Source organism: Myotis daubentonii, chromosome 1, assembly GCF_963259705.1.
Source record: "Myotis daubentonii chromosome 1, mMyoDau2.1, whole genome shotgun sequence".
Taxonomy (NCBI): domain Eukaryota; kingdom Metazoa; phylum Chordata; class Mammalia; order Chiroptera; family Vespertilionidae; genus Myotis; species Myotis daubentonii.
Window position 1 is genome coordinate 113,193,823 of NC_081840.1, and position 21,836 is coordinate 113,215,658.

General features: G+C 42.8%; 1 protein-coding gene across 1 annotated transcript in view; it reads right to left on the bottom strand.

Annotated features, from left to right (window-relative positions):
- The window catches only part of THSD4 (thrombospondin type 1 domain containing 4), a 590,633-nt gene that overhangs the window by 463,958 nt on the left and 104,839 nt on the right, over positions 1-21,836 (bottom strand). The window contains exon 5 of the mRNA XM_059658415.1: positions 12,823-13,270. Within this exon, the coding sequence (XP_059514398.1) occupies positions 12,823-13,270 (448 nt within the window). The remainder of the gene's footprint in view (positions 1-12,822; positions 13,271-21,836) is intronic.

Sequence of the window (21,836 nt, forward strand, 5' to 3'; positions counted from 1 at the left end):
CACAGACAATGGGGTGGTGAGGGCCTGGGGGTGGAGAGAGCTGGCTGGAAGAGGTTAATGGGGGGAAAAGGAGGACCTATGTAAAACTTTCAACAATAAAGATTTTTAAAAATGGGCAGAAGACCTGAATAGACACTTCTCCAAAGAGGATATACAAGAGACATATGAAAAAATGCTCAAAGTCACTAAGCATCAGAGAAATGCAAATTAAAATGACGAGATATCACTTCCCACCTGTCAGAATGGCTACCAAAAAATTAAAAATGGAATTGCCATTTGACCCAGCAATCCCACATCTGGGAATATATCCTAAAACCTGAAACACCAATAAAAAAGAATACATACATCCCTATGTTCATAACAGTGTTATTTACAACTACAGGCCTGATACATGAAATTCGTGCATAGGTAGGGTCCCTAGGCCTGGCTGGCGATCAGGGCAATTCTGTGGGCCGGCTGGCAGAGTGATCAGGGGCGGGGGCCCCCGCTGACACCCACCTTGGCTGGCCTGGGGCCTGTGAGCTGGGGTCAGCTCCTGCATTGAGTGTCTGCCCCTTGGTGGTCAGTGTGTGTTACAGCAACCAGTCGTTCCACTGGCTGTTCCACCATTCAGTTTATTTGCATATTAGGCTTTTATTATATAGGACTAGAGATCTGGTGCACAAAAATTTGTGCACTCGGGGGGATCCCTCCGCCCAGCCTGTGCCCGCTCACAGTCTGGGACCTCTCAGGAGATGTCCACCTGCTGGCTTAGGCCCCGCTCCCTGGGGGATCGGGCCTAAGCTGGCAGTCAGACATACCTCTGGCAGCCCGGGAGTCCTCGGGGGATGTCCACTTGCCAGCAGGGAGCAGGCCTAAGCTGCAGTCAGACATCCTTAGCACTGCTGAGGAGGCGGGAGAGGCTCCCACCACCACCTCTGTGCTGGCAGCCATCAGCCTGGCTTGTGGCTGAGCAGAGCTCCCCCTGTGGGAGCGCACTGACCACCAGGGAGCAGCTCCTGCATTGAGCATCTGCCCCCTGGTGATCAGTGTGTGTCATAGTGACCAGTCATTCCCAGTCATCCCGCTGTTAGGGTCAATTTGCATATTACCCTTTTATTATATAGGATTGCTAAGATCTGGAAGCAGTCCAAGTGCCCATCAATAGATGAATGGTTAAAAAAGCTGTGGGACAGTTACACAATAGAATACTATACAGTTGTAAAAAAGATCATCTCCTACCACTTGGGACAGCATGGATAGACCTGGAGACTATTGTCTAAGTGAAATAAGCCAGTCTTAGAAAGACAAATACCACATGATCTCACTTATTTGTGGAATCAAACAAAATGAATTGACCAACAAAATAAGACCTGAAGGATGGAGGCACGGAATAGACTGACAGACCAAGTGTACTAGTTAATAATGCGGATTTTTTTTTCAATAGATGCAGTTACACATATGTTGATATATATGCGATTTGATATGTATGCTATTTTGTTGTATTGACAGCAAGCTTCAAAACTTCATATGTCAAATTTTCTGAAGGTGTTAACATTATAGATATTTTTATGCTTAAAAATGTCAGATTTCGTGCCAAAAAAAGAGCATTTGCGGGAAGTTGTAATTCATTACTTTATTTTGAAGAAAAGTGCTGCTGAAATTATCATATAATTCGGGAAGCTTATGGTGAACATGCGCCATCTCAAGATACTTGCGAACGCTGGTTTAAATGCTTTAAAAGTGATGATTTCGATGTGAAAGACAAAGAACATCCAGGTCAACCGAAAAAATTTGAAGACCAAAAATTACAAGCATTATTGGATGAAGATGTGTGTCAAACTCAAAAACAACTTGCAGAAAGATTAAATAATTTCCGATCATTTATAAGCAATGGGAAGATTTTAAAAGAAGGAAAACGGGTGTCACATCAACTGAACGAAAGACAAATGGAAAACCGAAAAGTCACCAGTAAAATGTTGCTTCAACGGTATGAAAGAAAGTCTTTTTTGCATCGAATTGTGACTGGCGATGAAAAGTGGATTTATTTTGAGAATCCCAAACACACAAAATCATGGGTTGATCCAGGTCAAGCATCAACATCGACTGCAAGGCCAAATAGCTTCAGAAAGAAGACAATGCTCTGCATTTGGTGGGATCAGGAAGGTGTGGTGTATTATGAGCTTCTAAAACCAGGTGAAACCGTTAATACTGGTGGCTACCAACAACAAATAATCAATTTGAATAAGTTTTGATCGTGAAACAACCAGAATGTGCCAGAAGACACAGCAAAGTAATTTTGCTTCATGATAACGCACCATCACACACTTCAAAACCAGTTAAAGACACGTTAAAAGATCTTGCCTGAGAAGTATTAACCCACCCGCTGTATTCACCAGACCTTGCTCCTTCAGATTACCACTTGTTCTGATCAATAGCACATGCACTTTCTGAGCAGCACTTCAAATGTACGAAGAAGTGGGAAATTGGGTCTCTTAAAACAAGAAAAGTTCTATTGGGACGGTATCCACAAATTACCTGAAAGATGGGGGAAATGTGTAACTAGCGATGAACATTACTTTGAATAAAGCACTTTTAATGTTTTCTCTTGAAATTATCGTGTTTTCTTTGATTACAAAATCTGCATTATTAACCCGGTACACCTGGTACCTGGATGTGAGGGTATGGGGAGGAGGAGAGATAAACCAACTTATATGCATAACTCATGGACACTGAGCGGTGGGTAGGGGCTGGGTGAAGGAGAATAAAATGGGAGACATATGTAATACTATCAACAATTTAAACAGATAGGATGTGCACTGCGGCAGCCAACCGGCCTGAACTGGGCCCCAATCAGCCCCTGCAACCGCCTGTGGCCTCTCCCCCCCCACCCTCCCCCCCACCTGCCCAGCCCCTGATGGGCCCACCCCACCCTGATTGGGAGTGGGGTGGCTGGCCAACCGCCTTGGCTGGCAGAAATTTGAGGTCTGGAGACCTTGGAGGTGCTTGATCTCGGGCAGCTGCACTGGACCTGGGATCAGGGCACCTGAGTGGGAGATGAGGCGGGGAGGCTTACCTGGTGGCCGCCGCAGTCCCCTCGGCCTGTGCATAGCAGCCCGGCGTTTGGCCCTGGTCGGAGCAGTGGCGGGAATAGTGGTGGCAGGACGCCCAGGAACCAGGAGGCGCGAGGCCCAACCTGGGTGCTTACCCTGCCCACGTGGGCCCAGCAGCACCAGCAGGCGGGGCATGGTGCGCTGTAAGGAGCTGGGGTTACATAGCAGACCAAAGGGGAAGCAAGCTGGGAGGGTGAGGCCCTGGGCCAGCAGGAGCCCTGAGCGACATGGGCTTGGCTGGAATGCACGGTGCGCTCTCATTGGCCAACAGGATCTCAGAACTCATGCGGGGTGGGCGGGGATGGAGCTGGAAACCCTGGTGGAGTGGGCAGGGCTGCAGACCAGTGCCTTTTAGGCCTTGGCCTTGGAATTCTGCAGGCGACCAGTGTACTGGCTACCAGCGCGTCAGAGGTCAGCCCTGCTTCAAGAGAGAGGACGTGGCGGAAAGTGGCAAGGCCACAGGAGGATGGGAAATGTTGTGGCCATCTCGGAAACACAGCTGCCATGGTCTTCAGTAACTATGAACAGGTAATCTTTGGTCTCCCTTCTACAGAAGAGGAAGCTGAGACTCAAAGAAGGGAGCCTTCCACAACACCTCACCCGCTTCTCAGACCTGAGTCTGTGCAGCATTGTTTTCCTTGAAAGTAGAGGATCCAAAATGTTTTTAGATCGTTGCTATTTTAGGCAGGAAAGAATTTAGCATAGGGAATTGGTGCTTGGGAAATCATCGGAAAGCTGGAGGAGTGGGTCTTAGGCTGGCCCCCTCAGCCACAACTGAATTCTAGGGCACTCTGGCACAGCTGTGACCCGGGGATCAGGAAACTGCTGCCCCTGCAAGTGCCCTCCAGCTCCCACAAAACTGGTCACTGGGCACTGCCTCTGCCACAACTGCCTGTGCACAGCCTGGATTCCGCTGCAGAAAACCTCCACATCTCTGCAAACATGGTCACCAGCCCAAACTGAGGGAAGGAGCCTCTGCCCCACTTCTGCCTTCAAAATATTGTGCAAGCGCATCCAATCGGCAGAAACGAATTCATATGCAGAAACCTAGCTGCGAAGGAGTTTGGACAGTTGTATATATTTAATGCAACATTTTTAAACAAAAAACAATGTGCAGCCAGAGTCTTATTTTATTCCAAATGCAACTGATAGACCATCAGAACCATCTGCAGATGTTTTGAAATACATGCAAATATTCTTAAAGGGGATGTGTATATCTGGTGCTGCTGATTTATAAAGGAGGCATTAGACTATCGGCCCTGGGGCCGATCGGGGCCAGCCGGGGGCAGGTTGGCTCTGGGAGTGCACTGACCTCCTGGCTGGCCAGGGTAAGGGACCCCATCTGTGCATGAATTCGTGCACCAGGCCTCTAGTATATATATTTGAAACCTATATAATTTTATTAACTGATGTTACCCCAGTAAATTAAATAAAAATTAAAAAAACAAAACAAAAAGAGTTGGGTCAAGGCTTTGGATTTTAAAAAACTAAGGTCTCCTTAGATTTCAATCACTTCTTTTCCCCATTCAAGTTCATAATGTTCTCCTAGAGCAGCAATTTTCAACCAGTGTGCGGTGGCAGGCACACTGGTGTGCTGCAATAATTTTTAAAACATGCAATTCCTGACTCTTTAGTCAGGGGCACTGACCTCTTTTTCCTTAGATTGTCAAATAAAAAAAAATGACAATAGCCAACACAACAACAGATGTCTGGTGTAAATTATTCGAGATTGTACCTATTTTTTTTGTCAGGTCAGCAAAAACTCTATTTTTTGGTGTGTCCCAAAATTTTAGTAATTAGTCTGTGTGCCATGAGATGAAAAATGTTGAAAATTGAGGTCCTAGAGAAAGGTGTTTCCCTCTCATTCAATGCATACATCACAGACCCAACGGATGCTAAAATCTAGGCCTATCCTAGGAGTGCTTGCTTATTTCTCCCTCGTTAGAATATTATATATATATCAAGAAGTAGAGGTATTAGTGTGCTATTTAGAGTTATGGGAAGAATGACCAGAAAAAAATAAGCATTAAATATAGCTAACTGTGATTGTATCTTGGAAGAGGGACTAGGATATACCTCTCTACCACTGTTATTATTTTTTATTTTAAAGCAAGAACGAGAGTGAGAGAGAGAAGGGGAGAGAGAGAGAGAAAGAGACATCAATCAGTTGCCTCCTGTTCGTGCCCCAATCAGGGATCCACAACCTGGGTATGTGCCTTGACCAGGATTTGAACCCACCACCTTTTAGTGTATGGGACGATGCTCCAGCCAACTGAGCCACATCAGCCAGGGCAACCACTGTTCCATTTCTTACTATTTGTACATTTTATAATCATGAAAAGTGACAATTGTGAACAATTCATATACTAGTATAGGTGTGAGTGATTCATACGTTCATAGTTCATACATATGAAATATTTGTGACTATTTCCATTTAATATTTATATATTTAATAAGTACACTTAATATTTATATATTCATATATAGTTCACATAGGTATATGCAAGGCCACTGACAGAATATGAAGAAGTCAACTGGAAAACTTTCTGTGGAAAATTCCAAGCAGTGTAGAAGATGGAAAGCAGAATGTTCTGAAAAGCTCTGACACTAGCACAGATTTCCCGAATAAGAAGGTTTGGAGACAAGCTCACGATAAGAGAAAGTTCAAGGTCCTGTCCATCCAATAACTGGCCCACAGTAACTGGCAAGTTTTACTCCTTACAGAATTGCATTAAATTATTGCCTGGCCCACCTGCTAAGTTTCTTCTTAAAACTGCAGTCAGGAAGTTGTCAACTTCTCTTCCATTCAGTGTCAAACTAAAAATGGGGCAAAATTAGAATCTGCCTGAACAGAACATGCTTAACTACACTGGAGATTTGTCCAGCATCTTCCCTTGATTTCACATACTGCGAGGCAGAAACAACTCCACACGAATAAATCCAGTGTCAAAATCCAGTCCCACTTCTCCCCTACCCACGCCCCCCTCCAAGGAAATTTACTGAAGAGACACCCATACCAGAGCTCATCACATTCCTGCTTTTAGCAATAACTGCGGGCCAGAGATTTCAAACACTTCTTTTCCCCATTCAAGTTCATAATGTTCTTATTGGATGGACAGGACCTCTAACTTTCTCTTATCGTGAGCTTGTCTCCAACCTGCTTATTTCCTCTCATAACATTAATTGTACTCTGCCTAAACTCCTTTGGCAACAAAGCACCTTAAAAATTTACACTCTAGCCCTGGCCAGTTTGGCTCATGGATAGAGAGTCGGCCTATGGACTGGAGGGCCCTGGGTTCGATTCCGGTCAAAGGCATGTACCTTGATTGCGGGCACATCCCTAGTGGGGGGTATGTAGGAGGCAGCTGATCAATGTTTCTCTCTCATCGATGTTTCTGGCTTTCTATCCCTCTCCCTTCCTCTCTGTAAAAAATCAATAAAATATATATATTTTTAAAAAATTACACTCTAATCCAGCCATGGGCAAACTACGGCCTGCGGGCCGGATCCGGCCCGTTTGAAATGAATAAAACTAAAAAAAAAAAAGACCGTACCCTTTTATGTAATGATGTTTACTTTGAATTTGTATTAGTTCACACAAACACTCCATCCATGCTTTTGTTCTGGCCCTCCGGTCCAGTTTAAGAACCCATTGTGGCCCTCGAGTCAAAAAGTTTGCCCACCCCTGCTCTAATCCCTGCCTTGCACTTACAGCCTCCCTTATGCAGGAGCTGGAGCACCAGTCCCTCTCCAGGAGAAAGAAGTGCTCCAGAGAAGGCAGCAAGAGACACCACCTCCAGCAGTGTCCTGGTCTGCTCATGTATTTAGCAAATAATAATACAAAACCCAGAAACAGAATTTTACTTTAATTGTATCCCCTCAGGCACCAGAATAACTGCGGTTTGGTTTTCTTATTCCCCAGTTTCCCCCCTTTAAATGCACTAGTTCTTTCGTTCCCAAGTTTTGGCCAAGAGTTTCCGTGAAGAAGAAACAACTATTTACTCGAGTCCTTGAGTATTTGCTATTTTTTGCCACAGCTGAGGAAATGCAGGGCTGTGCGTGTTAGCCCTTCCCTGCTGAAGACACACTTGCAGGTGAACACCGCTCACTGGGCAAACTTCTGACTCACTGACAGGTTTCCCCCACACTCACTCTTGTTCCTTGGCCATGATGGGAGTATAAAGGGACTCTAGATCCCTGTCACTCCCTCTTCCTAGAAAACTCTCCCCTCACCTGGATAGCCTGCTTCTCTGTTAGATTAGTATGATTTTTCACAATATTGCCCTTTCACCACTTCCCTCTTTGAATAGGAAGATTTGCATAATTGGGGATTCCTGTCGTCTCTTCATGTTGGACATGGGAGAGGATATGTCATTGGTGCTAAGATGCTGGAGCACGGGGGTCCACATGGAGAGTGTGCAAGTAAGACTGAACACAGCAGGACTGAGCCTGCTCTCCTTAAGAAGGGCCTGCTTGCAAGGTTGGTCCTTGGCTGGCATCTGGAAACGTGGAAGTCAGACGGGTTTCCACCACTCCCTAAGTGATAAGAGTGACTCACTATGCCCAAACCATAGTTTATGCTAAACATATGCTTTTCTTTTGGACTCTGGAATTTTGTATGTGGCAGGCTGAGAGTGCCTTCATGACCAGCCCCCAATAAAAACTTTGGGCAGGGAGTCTCTGACGAGCTTCCCTGGTAGACAACCCTCCACAGATGTTGTCATAACTCAATGCTGGGGAATTCAGTGTGTCCTGTGCGACTCCACTGGGACAGGACTCTTGGAAGCTGGTGCCTGATTTCCTCTAGACTTGGCCCCATGTGCTATTCCCTCTGTAGATTTTTCTCTATATCCTTTCATTGTAATAAATCATAGCTGTGCATATGACTGTAGACTACATGCCAAGTCCTGTGAGTCCTCCTGGCAAATCATCAAACTTAGGTGTGGTTTTGGGGACCCCTAACAGAGAGTTTTAAAGTGTTCATAGGGTATAAAACTTCCAATCAAGATGATCATGAAGGTGAATACAGTACTCAAATCCTCTCACAACCACATCAAAATTACAGCTAAACTACAGAACAACCATCATTTAGAACCTCCTGAAATCTAGCTAAACAGAAGTCCTACAACTAGGAATATAAAGAAGAAGCCACATCAAGACTGGTAAGAGGCGCAAAGAGGCAGAATGGGCCAGTCCTACACCTGGAAGTGGCATTTTAAGATCAGGAGGGATATCTTAGCTATGGAGGTCACCCCTGAGGAGCAACGGGTCCCAGCCACACCAGGCTGCCAAGCCTAGAGTTCCATTGCTAGGACTAGGAGTCCCAATAACTTCTAGCTGTGAAAACCAGTGGCTGAGTGAAACAGAGGACTGCTGGAGTCCCAGGCATTCCTCTTAAAGGGCCCACACACAGACTTACTCAGACTCACTTGATCTGAGCTCCAGCACTGGGGCAGCAGCTTAAAAAGTACCAGGGACATGTGTGGAGGAAATGAATTATCTGGCATCAGGGAGAGAGCTGGGGGACAGCTTTCTGCCAGACAAAAGTGATGGCAGAGGCCATTGTTCCTTTTCTTAGACCGACCCCCAACCACAGAGCCAGCATGTGGGAACCATACTGAGTCTTCATCAACATGGCTCACATTGTTTGTCTTGCTCTAGTGATTCCCTGAGACCCCAGCACCACACAACTTGCAGGCCCACCCAAGCTGTTTCCAGTGGCTTTTTCATACAAATGGCCTCTCTTGTCTCATGCTTTGGACTTCCTTAAAATCTCCCAAATAAGCAACAGCTGGCCTCTTCATACACCATACCTTCTGCTAAGGGCCTCAGGCCCAGTACTAGCAGCAGCAGGCCTTGGTTTACAACTTAGCCTCTCCTGGGCACCTCCAAGTACAGCACAAGAAGCAGCCATCTGCAGATCATTCTGTAGCTTGTGCTGAGTGGCCCCAGCCAGGGCACAGGCAGTAGCTCACCTTGTACCTTCTGGAATGCCCCAGAGCCAGTGCACCTGGTGGACAGCTTCAGACCACATCAGATTTCAACCTTACCACTTCCACTAATGGCACACTCAAAAGGTAGACTTGGTGAGCAACAAAGCCACATTGAAGCAAGTCCTGATACATATGATTGACTCCTGCACAGCAGCTCCTACACTGCAGTTGCAGCTAGTCCTTGCAGCTGAATGGCCTGGGAGGGGGGAGGGGTACGTCAACAGCAATCAAGGCTCAACTACAATAGGACAGTGCAAATAGCCCACACAGGGGCACACCTTGAGTACCCAGCTTGTGTGACTGGAGAAGCTGTGTGACTGAGCCCTACAGTACCCTACTATACAAGATCACTCTATCAAATCTGGGAGAATTAGCAGCTCTGTCTAATACATAGAAACAAACATAGGGGAGCAGCCAAAATGCAGAGACAAAGAAACATGTCCCAAATGAAAGAGCAGGAGAAATCTCCAGAAAAAGAACTAAATAAAACAGAGGCAAACAAACTACAAGATACAAGTTTAAAACAATGGTTATAATTATGCTTAAGTAACTCAGTGAGTACTTCAAGGAACTGTAATGAGAACTTCAGCAGCATGATAAAGTACAAAGAAAACATTAAAAAGACCACTCAGAAATGAAGGATACACTAACTGAAATGAAGAATAATTTACAGGGAATCAACAGTAAAGTAGATGAAGGTGAGAATCAAATCAGCAATTTGGAATAGAAGAAGCAAAAAACACCAAATCAGAACAGCAAAAGAAAAAGGAACCCAAAACAATGATGTAAGGAGCCTCTGGGACAACTTCAGGGGACCAACATTCACATCATGGGAGCACCAGAAGGAGAAGGGAGAGAGCAAAATATTGAAAACCTACTTGAAAAAATAATGACAGAAAACTTCCCTAACCTGGTGAAGGAAATAAACATACAAGTCCAGGAAGCGCAGAGTATCAAACAAGATGAACCCAAAGAGGTCCACACCAAGACACATTATAATTAAAATGCAAAAGGTTAAAGACAAAGAGAGAATCTGAAAAGCAGCAAGAGAAAACCAGTCAGCTACCCACAAGGGAGCTCCCATAAGACTGTCAGCTGATTTCTCAATAGAAACTTTGCAGGCCAAAAAGGAGTGGCAATAAATATCCAAAGTGATGAAAAGCAAGGACATACAACCAAGATCAATTACTCTACCCCGTGAAGCTATCATTTATAATCAAAGGACATATAAAGGCCTTCCCAGACAAGAAAAAGATAAAGAAGTTCATCACCACCAAGCCAATATTAAACAAAATGTTAAAGAGTCTTCTTTAAGAAGAAGAAGAGAAGAAAAGATAAAAAATATAAAAAATATGAACAATAAAATTGCAAAAAATACATGTTTATTAATAATTGAACCTAAAAACAAAATAAACAAGCAGAACAGAAACAGATGCATAGATACAGAGAGCATTTTGATGGTTGCCAAATGGGAGAGGGGTTGGAAGAATGGGTGAAAAAGGTGAAGGTATTAAAAAGTACAAATTGGTTGTTACAAAATAGTCATGGGGATATAAAATATAGCATAAGGAATATAGTCAATAATATTCTAATAACTATATATGGTGTCTGATGTATATGAGATTTACCAGGATGATCACTTAGTAAGTTATATAATGTCTAATCACTGGGGTTTACACCTGAAACTAATATAATATAGTTTGTCAACTGTAATTGAGAAATAGAAATTATTTTTTAAATAATTTTTTAAAATGAAAGTGTTCATAAAGTATGGTCCAAGTCACAAGAAGCCATGGGCTTATAAAAAGAAGATATACAGTAATAGAACTGCTAAGGAATGCTTACTCAATAAGAGTAAATAGGATGTGGCTTGGGGTGATAGGGTGCACTGGGGAGGACACTGTGCAAAGTGTTACAGCAGAGAAGGCAATTAAACTTGAATGATCCTTTGCCAATATTTTATTATTATGTCTACTACATCTTTGTCCTGGGTTTGAAACATTGTTTTGCCTATTTCCAAAATATAATGGATTCACAAGAATTTTTGAAGATTCATCTCAATTCAATCTCCTTAGTAGTGGAGTTACCCCAGAACCTAGAGAAACCATGTTTGATACATGGGCTGGACAGCCCTGCTATGGAAGCATAGGTCTGGCAAGAAGTGCCCGGTCTAAAGAAATGTAGGTTAGATGAAAAAATGCTTAGAAAATGTCAGGTCCACATATATGCCAAATACCCTCTCCCTTTTCCATTATCTTTGATTTACTTGGTCTTCAAAATTAAGAAACAGACTAGTCAATGGGAGAATGAGTTCTCCACTGGAAATGAATTAATTTCATCTTAAAAGAATGGCAATGAATGAACAGGGACCATGTCTAATCACTGGCACTAATATTTCTTTTTGATTTATGGTCCTCACAACTTTGTTACAAGACAAGCAATGATGCTCAATTAAGACTTACTGGTTGACTGATTAGTAATGGCTTTCGAAAAATTACTGCTTTACAAAAATTAATAATTCCTGAAGTCTGTCAGTTGAAGAACAAGCTAAAAAGCAATCCAGGAATTCAAAGAAATTATTAAAATCACAAATTAAGTCATTTCTATGGACTCCATGGCAGGAAATATATTTTTAATGAGGAAATTGAAGCTAATATATAACAGCTGTCCTGTTACCCAGTAACAGAGTATTAAAGCAGATTAAATTATTAATAAAAAATATAGCAACTTGGAAATTTAACCTTTACACATTCTCCATTCCTTTCTCTTTTATATATAGTTTTTAAACTGATATTTTTTTAAACACATTTGGTCATATTATGTAGTTTCCATTTATAATTTCCTTTGCTATTCATTAGCTGTGAAATCTTCAATTACTCACTATCAGACTTTCTCAAGGTCTGTATCTAAAGTGTGTGTATGCCTGGGAGCAGGGAGTCTCCAAGGAAACTTACTGAGTGATACCGAGGCTAGTCAAATGCCTAAACTCCCACTTATTTGGTGCCACCACCGGCTGTCCTAAATTAGCCAAACTGCACTTGACCCACAGATCCCTGAGAAAGAAACTGTTGACATAAAGCCACTGAGAATTTGGAAGTTGTTTGATATGAAGCAATAGGTTGTCAATAAGTGATTCAAGAAGTTATTTTGGGGAGAATAAATGGAAAGAAATGAGAGGGAAGGAAGGTTTAAAAACTGAAAACCATGGCCTAGCACACAGGGGAACTTGGCTGTGAAAAAAGGAGGACTTTGTGTGGTACCAACACTTCCTCCTCCTTTGGTCTTGGTGCCCTTCACTGGGTTTCTAAAAGCGCTATGCTGGGACAGAGCACCTCGAAGTTCACAACTTCCATGGTCCGCAGGAGCCACTGTGAGGAGGGCCCAGGGAGGAATTTGCCATTTCCAGTGGAAAACAAGTGGCGGTTACTAGTTATGATGATTATATACTTTGGATCAGGATCTGCCACACCTATCTTTCTAGTAACACCAACAACTTAAGAAATAAGGGTGTTTTAGTTACTCCATGAAATAGGTAATTACTTAATGGATTTCTCTTATTCCCAAAGCAATGTTTTCCCTTTATTTCTTTTTTCCTCCTTTCTGCACTCCTCCCTCCAAAAAAAATTCCAAAAACATGGCCTACAAAACCATGTCTTGCTGCCTTCCACATCTTCACTGCCACCCAACAGGAAGGTAAGCCAGCAGCCATCCCAGGCCCAGAAGAGGCATGTACTCACGTTGGTGTTGCACAGCTTGTATTGGCGATAGGCCCCAATGCAGGAGATTGCTGCAGACCGGGCTGGCTGGGCGAAGCTCAGGGCTGTGCTGTGGGCCCCCATGCCATGGCCGCTGCTTGTTTCTGGGCTGTGCAAGGAACTCGAAGCTACAGGGAAGCCCTGGTCATGGGTCAAAGGCAGCTGGTAGATGGAAGCCTCTGAGACCTGCAGTCCAGAATGAGGGCCACTGTCACTCTGGTACAGAGGGGCACGGTGGGGGGCCCGGCCACGTGGAGGGCTATAGCCATAGCTAGGACCCGATGCCTCTTGGGACCTGGAATGCCGGGGTGAGGGCCTCTGCCTCCGAAGCCTCTGCGGTGAGTGTGTGGAGTCCGTCTGCAGTGGTAAAATGTATGGGGCCTTCCCATAGCCATACTTGCCAGGGCCGATGGGACCTCGGGTCCTGCTCCTACAGAGACACAAGAAAGGAGATGAACAGTCATGGGAATGGTCACGTTCACCCAGAAGTTCCGGTCCATGGTAGAGGGACTGGGTAGAGAGGTTTAGGAGAGAGCCCGTGGTGGGACAGGGAGGCAGAGGGCGCATTCCAGGAGGAGGGAATGTCCTGGGGCTGGAGCAGGCTCTGCAGTGGCTGGAAGACAGAATGAAGGTGGGTGATGTAAGCAGTTGAAAATGAGTTTAGGACGGTGAGCTGTGGTCTGTACATGACTTATGTCAGGGAGTTTGGGTATTTTTATAGGTTGTAAGGAGCCACTGAAGGTTTTTTGAGAAGTATAAAGATATAATTGTAATTTCAGCTATAGTAACTTCCTGTCCATTTTTTTCTGATAGTCGTTTGTGGGGTTTTTCTCACTCAACTATACCTGATATTTCAGACCCTGTTTCCATTACCATTCATGTCCAAATAGCATTTCTAGATAAGTAGTATTTAGCCAAGCAGCCAAATTCTAATGTAGTCCTAGGCCTGACTTGCACTGTGTCAGACTTACTCCCTTAAGAAACCAGAGGAGGTTGAGCAACTGGCTACACATCACTCTTGAGGCAACCCATGCTGAACAATGGTCATCTACACATTGGTATGGATTTATTGAGACCTGCTGCCTTGTAAGACCTTATGAAAGTCACGTAAAAAGTAGTGTGCTGGGAAATGTTTGACAACTGGCATTCCAGGACATAAAAGCTCTGATCTGTAGAATTTTTTCACTTCCATAGTGAAAAAAATACTCCCAGCATGGCCAACTTCAAGCTGCCATTGTGAAGACACAATCAGCTCCAGTGAGGAGAGGAAAACCAGGTCCAGCACAACAATGCATATGAAGTGACTATAAAGGAGCTGTTTGCATAATATAGGAATGGTAATGAAATACAAGAATGAATCAAGCATAGTTCCCCAAGACCTCAACCTTACAACTAAAAGCAAGTAGAATATAATGCAGAGCAAGATAAAGGTTTTGGAGGCATTGCAAAAATGGTGCACTCAGAACTGTAAGGCAAGAGGAAGCACTTTCTCCTGTTAATATGTTGTTGTTGTTGTTTTTATCTGAGAGAGAGAGAGAGAGAGAGAGAGAGAGAGAGAGAGAGAGAGAGAGAGAGAAACATCTATCAGTTGCCTCCAATATGTCAGAGACTGACCTGTAACTTGGGCATGTGCTCTGACCAGGAATCAAACTGGCGGCCTTTTGGTACATGGGACTACACTCAACCAACTGAGCCACACCAGCCAGAGCAAGAGAAAGAACTTTTGACTGGAGGGATCTGGAAAAGTTACAGCCACTAGTCTGAGACTTGGGAAGAGCAGGTTCCAATATTCTGTGGAATGACTTAATTAAGTCAGTTATATAACTCTTACTTATTTGTAAAATGACTGAACTGGATTAAATTACTGCGAAGGTCGTTCCAACTCTAAAGTCATATGCTTCCATAATAATTCTACTTTTACATAAAATTGGAAATGTGCCCAAGGGTTTCTACAAGATGACTCCATTAAAATAAGCACATTAAGTAGCAATCAAGGTGAAACATTAATTTCTGTCCTCATGAGGAAGTATCTTCACTGAACATACTAGTAACCACTGAATATAAAATTTAACAGACCACAACCAGTTATTAACATCTTCATCACTAATTGCACCTTCATTCTTAGCTGATACGGTTTTGAATTAAACTATGCTACAGTGCTTATTTTGCCTTTAGGCATTTCTCAATTAATCTTGGCAACACTTGGGATTCTGTTAACGATGGGAGATCCAGCATGTTGCTTTAAGAGATGCAGTTAAGAAGTTAGTCTTAAAAATATGTATAACTTGAATGTAATTTGCCTTTTTCTTTCTTGTGGCAGGCCAGGTAAAATGAATGACATCATGCAAAGACAAAGGAAAGAATTTCTCTCTGTGCGTGTGTCTTTTTTTTAAAGATCTGAAAGCCTACCAAAAATTCTAGCCTCGAAGTAAAGACTGGGTGGAAACACCCAGCTGAAGGCGACTGAAGGTGACAGAAATGGAGCAGAGCTTCTCAAACATGGATGTGCCCAGGAAGCACCAAGGGATTTTGTTAAGAGACAGGGTCTGGTTCAGGAGGTCTGTGGCAGGGCCTGAGGTACTCCATCTCCAACAAGCTCCCAGGTGCTGCTGGTGCTGTTGGTCCACACACCCACCGCTTTGAGAAACAAAGCCATAGGATGGAATTGAAATTCCAAACCAAAAGGTGAAAATTCAACAGCAAAATTTATCATGTTTAATGAATAACTATAAGTATAAAGTTTTACAAAAACCCTCTGAGTTTGTGACATATGTCAAAAGACCTAGGCCAGACTGCACTGCGGCAGCTCACCTAGTGAGAGCTGCTGAAGCAAGGCTGACTGGACCTCTGTCCTGGGAGCAGAGCAGCCACAGTAACTGCTGTTGGCTGAGGACTTGTACAAGCATCTTTTCAAAGGCTGCCCATCACTCCTGAGGGTAACGTGTACATGTGCAAATGTATATTTTTCTTTTCACACTGCCTTGTGGGAGGCTCTGCCTAAGCAGGAGAACCATTCAAAACCCACAAATAGTAACACCATCAGAAAGATGATCATTTGTAAATAGATGACCAGCTAATTCTGAGAACCAGACTAATGAGAATGAGCAGCCAATCAGGCTGTGATTATGAGATGTGATTTCTGAATACTTGATTCGGCGGCATGTTCATCCCCACTTGGCCAGGAGGACTTGTGTTTTCCCTACAGCTGGTCAGAGCCCATCATCCTGACCATTCAGAATGGCCTCTTCCCCGCCAACACAAAGTACATCTGGCCACTTGCAGAGCAGGAAGGTTTATGCAGAGTTGGGATAATGAGCACAGATGTGGACTGTGGGGCCAGTTAACCCTCCATGCGGAGGGCTAACCCAGGGGTCCATGCGGAGAGGCCGGGGGCTGTTAAGTTGAATACTTCTGCGTGGTCTCCCCATAACCCATCGCCAGAATTTTCCCCACTTGTCACAGCTCTGGCTAATTTCAGAAACTGAAGCCATAAGAAAGAAACAGAAAAAGCCCAGTTTGGAGATCAAAGATATATATGATGGTGTAGTATAGTAGTTGTTGACTTGGACCCTGAAGCCGGGGGTTCCTGGGTTTATATCCCAACTCTGCTAACGTACTAATTACTGAACCTTTGGAAAAGTTACTCAGTGTTCTGATGCCTCAGTTTCTTCAAACGGGGCCAAGAGCAGGATGAGGCCAGTGAAGCACAAAGGGTCAGGCGAGTGCTGTTTGAACCTGAAAGTGATTTCTTAAGTTTGGGACCTAAGGACCTCCCTTCTGGGCCCAGTCCTGGTTCTGTATGCATTTGTAAATAAAGATGACAAGGCCATCTTCCCCAAAGATTGTTGTAAAGAGTAAGTAACTTAGTAAGAGCAACGGATTTAAAGCACGACTAGCAGGAACATGGATGATACAAGTGTTTGCTTTTAAAAAAGATCTAGGTTGGCCACTTAATAGCTCTACAAACTCTGGCAAATAATGAAGCCTCAGGTTTCTTACCGATAAAAAGAGCGCATAGCCACTAGGATGGCTAGAGTAAAAGGACAGATAACAACAAGTATTGGAGAGGATGTAGAAACACTGGAACCATCATGCATTTCTGGTGTGTAAAATGGTGCAGTCCTTTGGAAAACTATCTGGAAGTTCCTCAAAAAATGAAATGTAGAGTTACCATATGACCCAACAATTACAATCTTGGATATATAACCAGATAAATTAAAACATATATCCACACAAAATCTTAACTCAAATGTCTAACAACTGAGAATGGATAAACAACATGTATTATATTCATAGAATTGGCTTATTAATAGCCACAAAAGGGTGGAAATATTGATATTTTCTATAATATAGATGATCCTTGAACACATTCCAAGTGAAAGGAGCCAGTCAAAAAAAAGGCATGCATTATATGATTCCATTTATATGAATTGTCCAGAACAGGCAAATCCATAGAGACAAAAACAGTAGATTAGTGGTTGCCAGGGGCTGGGAGAGGAGAGACTAAGAAGTGATGCTAAAGGATATAGGATTTCTTTTTGGGATGATGAAAATGTTCTGTAATTAGATAGTGATGATGGTTGTACAACCTTGTGAATATACAAAAAGCCTGAGTTATATACTTTAAATGGTGAATTTTATGGTATGTTAATTTATCTCAATAAAGCTGTTATTTTTTTTAATGAGAAGATGAATAATTTTCATCCTACCAACTTAGAAAGGTGTCAGAAAGATCAAATTGAGAATGAATCTTTTAAATCTGAAAGCAGTTTTTATCATATGTTTTCCATCATTTGTTTCAACAACCTTTAACAAACCTTCATTGAGCATCTTCTATGAACATCTACTCAGCATCTGCTGTGATGTTTTTTCTGCTTGTTCACATTTCCAGCCCTGACAACGTAAGTCAATGCAGCGTCCCCATCCCCCACAGCATGGCTCAGTGACAAGAACATAACAGTAAGGGTTCTGACAACAGGTACCAGGCCCAGTTCTTCCAGTGAACTACCATGGGTGTTTGGGGAAATTGTTTCTTGAGATAATGGCTGCAAATAGCATTTTGGAAAGGGTAATAAACACACGAAATATTTTGCTCACAACAGGCTGGCTCGTTATGTGTGATGTTGTGCAGCTTTGTGATATTAATGCTAAACAGTCACTGTGATGATTCACACAAGGACACCACATCCAGTCTCCTAACTACGTAGGGACCCTGAAAATGTGTCATCTACAACCATCACCCACAAATGACAACAACCTGACCTCAAAGTCAACCACATAGACCCGACTAATCTCTAGACTCGGGCCTGCTTCTCACCTGTGATGTGCAAGCAAATCACAAGCGGATCTAGTCAAACTATAGCTTCTGATTCAGGAGGTCTGGGGAGCCTCTGATTCTGCATTTCTAACAAGCTTCCAGGTGATGCTGATGCTGTGGGTCCTGGGTCCACAAGTTGACAGTCACACCTAGACCTCCTCACACACATATTTTTTAAAAAAATCTTTATTGTTGGAAGTATTACAGATATCCCTTTTTCTTCACGATTGACCCTTTCTAACCCACACCTGCCCCTTGCCCCAGGCCTTCACCACCCTATTGTCTGTGTGCATGGGTTATGCATATGTGCACACAAGTACTTTGGTTAATCTCTTCCCATCCAAACACCCACTGCCTCCTTCCCTCTGGGATTCCATATCTGTTCCATGCTTCTATGTATCTGAATCTATTTTGTTCATCAGTTTATTTTGTTTTTTAGAGTCCACAGATGAGTGAGATCATATGGTACTTGTCTTTCTCTGACTGGCTTATTTAACTTAGCATAATACTCTCCAGGACCCTGAATGCTATCTCAAAGGGTGAGAGAGCCTCCTCTTTTACAGCTGCATAGTATTCCATGGTGTAAATGTCCCACAGCTTTTTTATCCACTCATCTACTGATGGGCACTTGGGCTGTTTCCAGATCTGAGCTATTGTAAATTGTGATGCCATGAACGTAGGAATGAAGATATTCTCTCTGATTGGTGTTTCAGTTTTCTTAGGATATACTCCTAGAAGTAGGATCACTGAGTCAAATGGCAGATCCATATTTAATTTTTTCAGGAAACTCCATACTGTTTTCCATAATGGCTGCACCAGTCTGCATTCCCACCAACAGTGTACTAGGGTTCCCTTTTCTGCATATCCTCGTCAGCACTTGTCATTTGTTGATTTGTTGATGGTAGCCAGTCTGACAGGTGTGAGATGGTACCTCATTGTTATTTTGATTTGCCTCTCTCAAATGATTAGTGACTTTAAGCATTTTTTCATATGTCTCTTGGCTGTCTGTATATCTACTTTGGAGAAGTGTCTAAGTCCTTTGCCCATTTTTAATAGATTATTTGTCTTCCTTTTGTTAAACCGTAGAAGCTCTTAATATATTTTGAAAATTAACCCCTTATCAGATATATCATTGGCAAATATGTTCTCCCATACAGTGTACTCCCTTTTGATTTTGTTGTTGGTTTCTTTTGCTGTGCAGAAGCTTTTGATTTTGATGTAGTTCCATTTGTTTATTTTCTCCTTAGTTTCCTTTGCCCTAGATGTATCTGCAAACATACTGCTCTAATAGATGTCTGAGATTTTGCTGCCTATGGTTTCTTCTAGGACTTTTATGGTTTCACAACTTACATTTAAGACTCTTATCCATTTTGAGGTTTTTTTGTGTGTGTATGGTGCAAGTTGGTGGTACAGTTTCTTTTGTCTTTTTTTTTTGCAGGTATCTGTCCAATTTCCCCAACACCATTTTTGAAGAGACTGTCTCTACTCCATATGCTCTTGCCTCCTTTGTCAAATATTAATTGAACGTAATGGCTTAGATCAATTTCTGGGTTCTCTGTTCTGTTCCATTGATCTATATGCCTGTTCTTGGGCCAGTACCAGGATGTTTTTATTAGAGTAGCTTTGTAATTAAACTTGATATCTGGTATTATGATCCCTCCAACTTTGTACTTCTTTTTCAAGATGGCTGCAGTGATTCGGGGGTCATTTTTGGTTCCATACAAATTTTTGGAGGATTTGTTTCAGATTTGTGAAATATGCCTTTGGTATTTTAACATGCATTGTATTGAATCTATAGGTTACTTTGGACAGTATGGACATTTTAATGATGTTATCTCTACCAATCTATGAAACGGTATATTCTTCCACTGTTTATATCTTCTTCTCTTTTAAACATCCTGTAGTTTTCTGAGTACAAGTCTTTTATCTCCTTGGTTAAGTTTATTGCTAAGTATCTTAATTTTTTTGTTGCTGTGGTAAATGGGATTGTTTTATTGGTTTCTCTTTCTGAGAATTCATTATTGCTGCATAAATGTGCCATTGATTTCTGAGTGTTAATTTTGTATCCTGCTAAATTGCCAAATTCATTTATTAAATCTAGTTTTTTGGTGGAGTCTTTAGGATTTTCTATGTACAATATCATGTTATCTGTGAATAATGACAGCTTTACTTCTTTCTTTCCAATTTGGATGCCTTTTATCTCTAATTCTTGTCTGATCACTGTGGCTAAGACTTCCAGTACTATCTATCTATAAAACCCTGATATGCAAGTAGACCAGAGGAACAACCCAACAACCAGTGGCTATGACATGTGCTGACCACCAGGGGGTGCGTGCAGAACATGGCGTCTGTCGGCTGTGGTGGGATGGTGGAGCAGGTGAGCAGGGGCACCAGACCAAGGCAGGGCACCGGTTGCTGTCATTGGGAGAAGCCTCTTGTGGTTACTGAAAATTATTTGCTCCCACGTGCTGCAGTCCCACCCGGTGCTCACACCTGCTGCCGGTGCCAGCCCCACTTGCACCCACTGACAGCATCAGCCCCAGTCACTCCAGGCCATCAGCAGGTGTGAGCAGGGCCAGTGCCGTCAGTGCATGGGAGCAGCATCAGCGGGAGCCGGGCTGCCGGCAGACAGGGGACTGGGGGCCACAGTGGGAGAGGCTGGGCGGGGGACATGGAGGATGGGCTGAAACTCACCCCTGTGACCACCACAGCCTTGCAGCCCACAGTTCCTTTCAAGGTGCACGAATTTGTGCACTGGGCCCCTAGTGTTGAATAAGAGTGGTGAGAGCAGTCCTCCCTGTCTTGTTCCTGTTCTTAGGGGAAATGGTTTTATTTTTTGCCTATTGCGAGTATGATGTTGGCTATAGGTTTGTCATATATGGCCTTTATTATGCTGAGGTATAATCCCTTAACTCCCACTTTGCTGAGAGTTTTTATAAAAAATGGGTGTTGAATTGTATTGAATGCTTTTTCTACATGTATTGATATGTTCATGTGATTTTTCTATTTCGATTTATGTGATATATGTTTACTGATTTTTGAATATTATACCAGCCTGCATCTCTAGAATAAATCCCACTTAGTCATGGTGTATGATCTTTTTAATATATTGCTGGATCTGATTTGCTAATACTTTGCTGAGGATTTTAGCATCTATGTTCATTAGGGATATTGCCCTGTAATTCTCTTTGTTTGTAGTGTCCTCATCTGTTTTTGGAATTAGGATAATTCTGACCTTATAGAAAGAACTTGAAAGTGTCCCTTCCTCTTGGATTTTTTGGAATAGTTTGAGGAGAACAGATGTTAATTCTTCTTTGAATGTTTAGTAAAACTCCTCTGTGAAACCATCCAGACAAAGGCTTTTGTTTGCTGGGAATTGGGTTTTTGTTTTGTTTTTTAATTATTATTACTGCTTCAATTTCATCAATTGTTATTGGTCTATTCAGGTTTTCTGATTCTTCCTGATTCAGTTTTGGAACACTGTATTTTTCTAGGAATATGTCCATTTCATTTACATTGACCAGCTTGTTGGCATCTAGTATTCACCGTATTTTCTTACAATCCTTTATATTTCTATAGTGTCAGCTGTTACTTCACCACTTTCATTTCTGATTTGACTTGGGTCCTCTCTCATTGTTTCTTGAAGAGTCTGACTAAAGGTTCATCCATCTTGTTTATC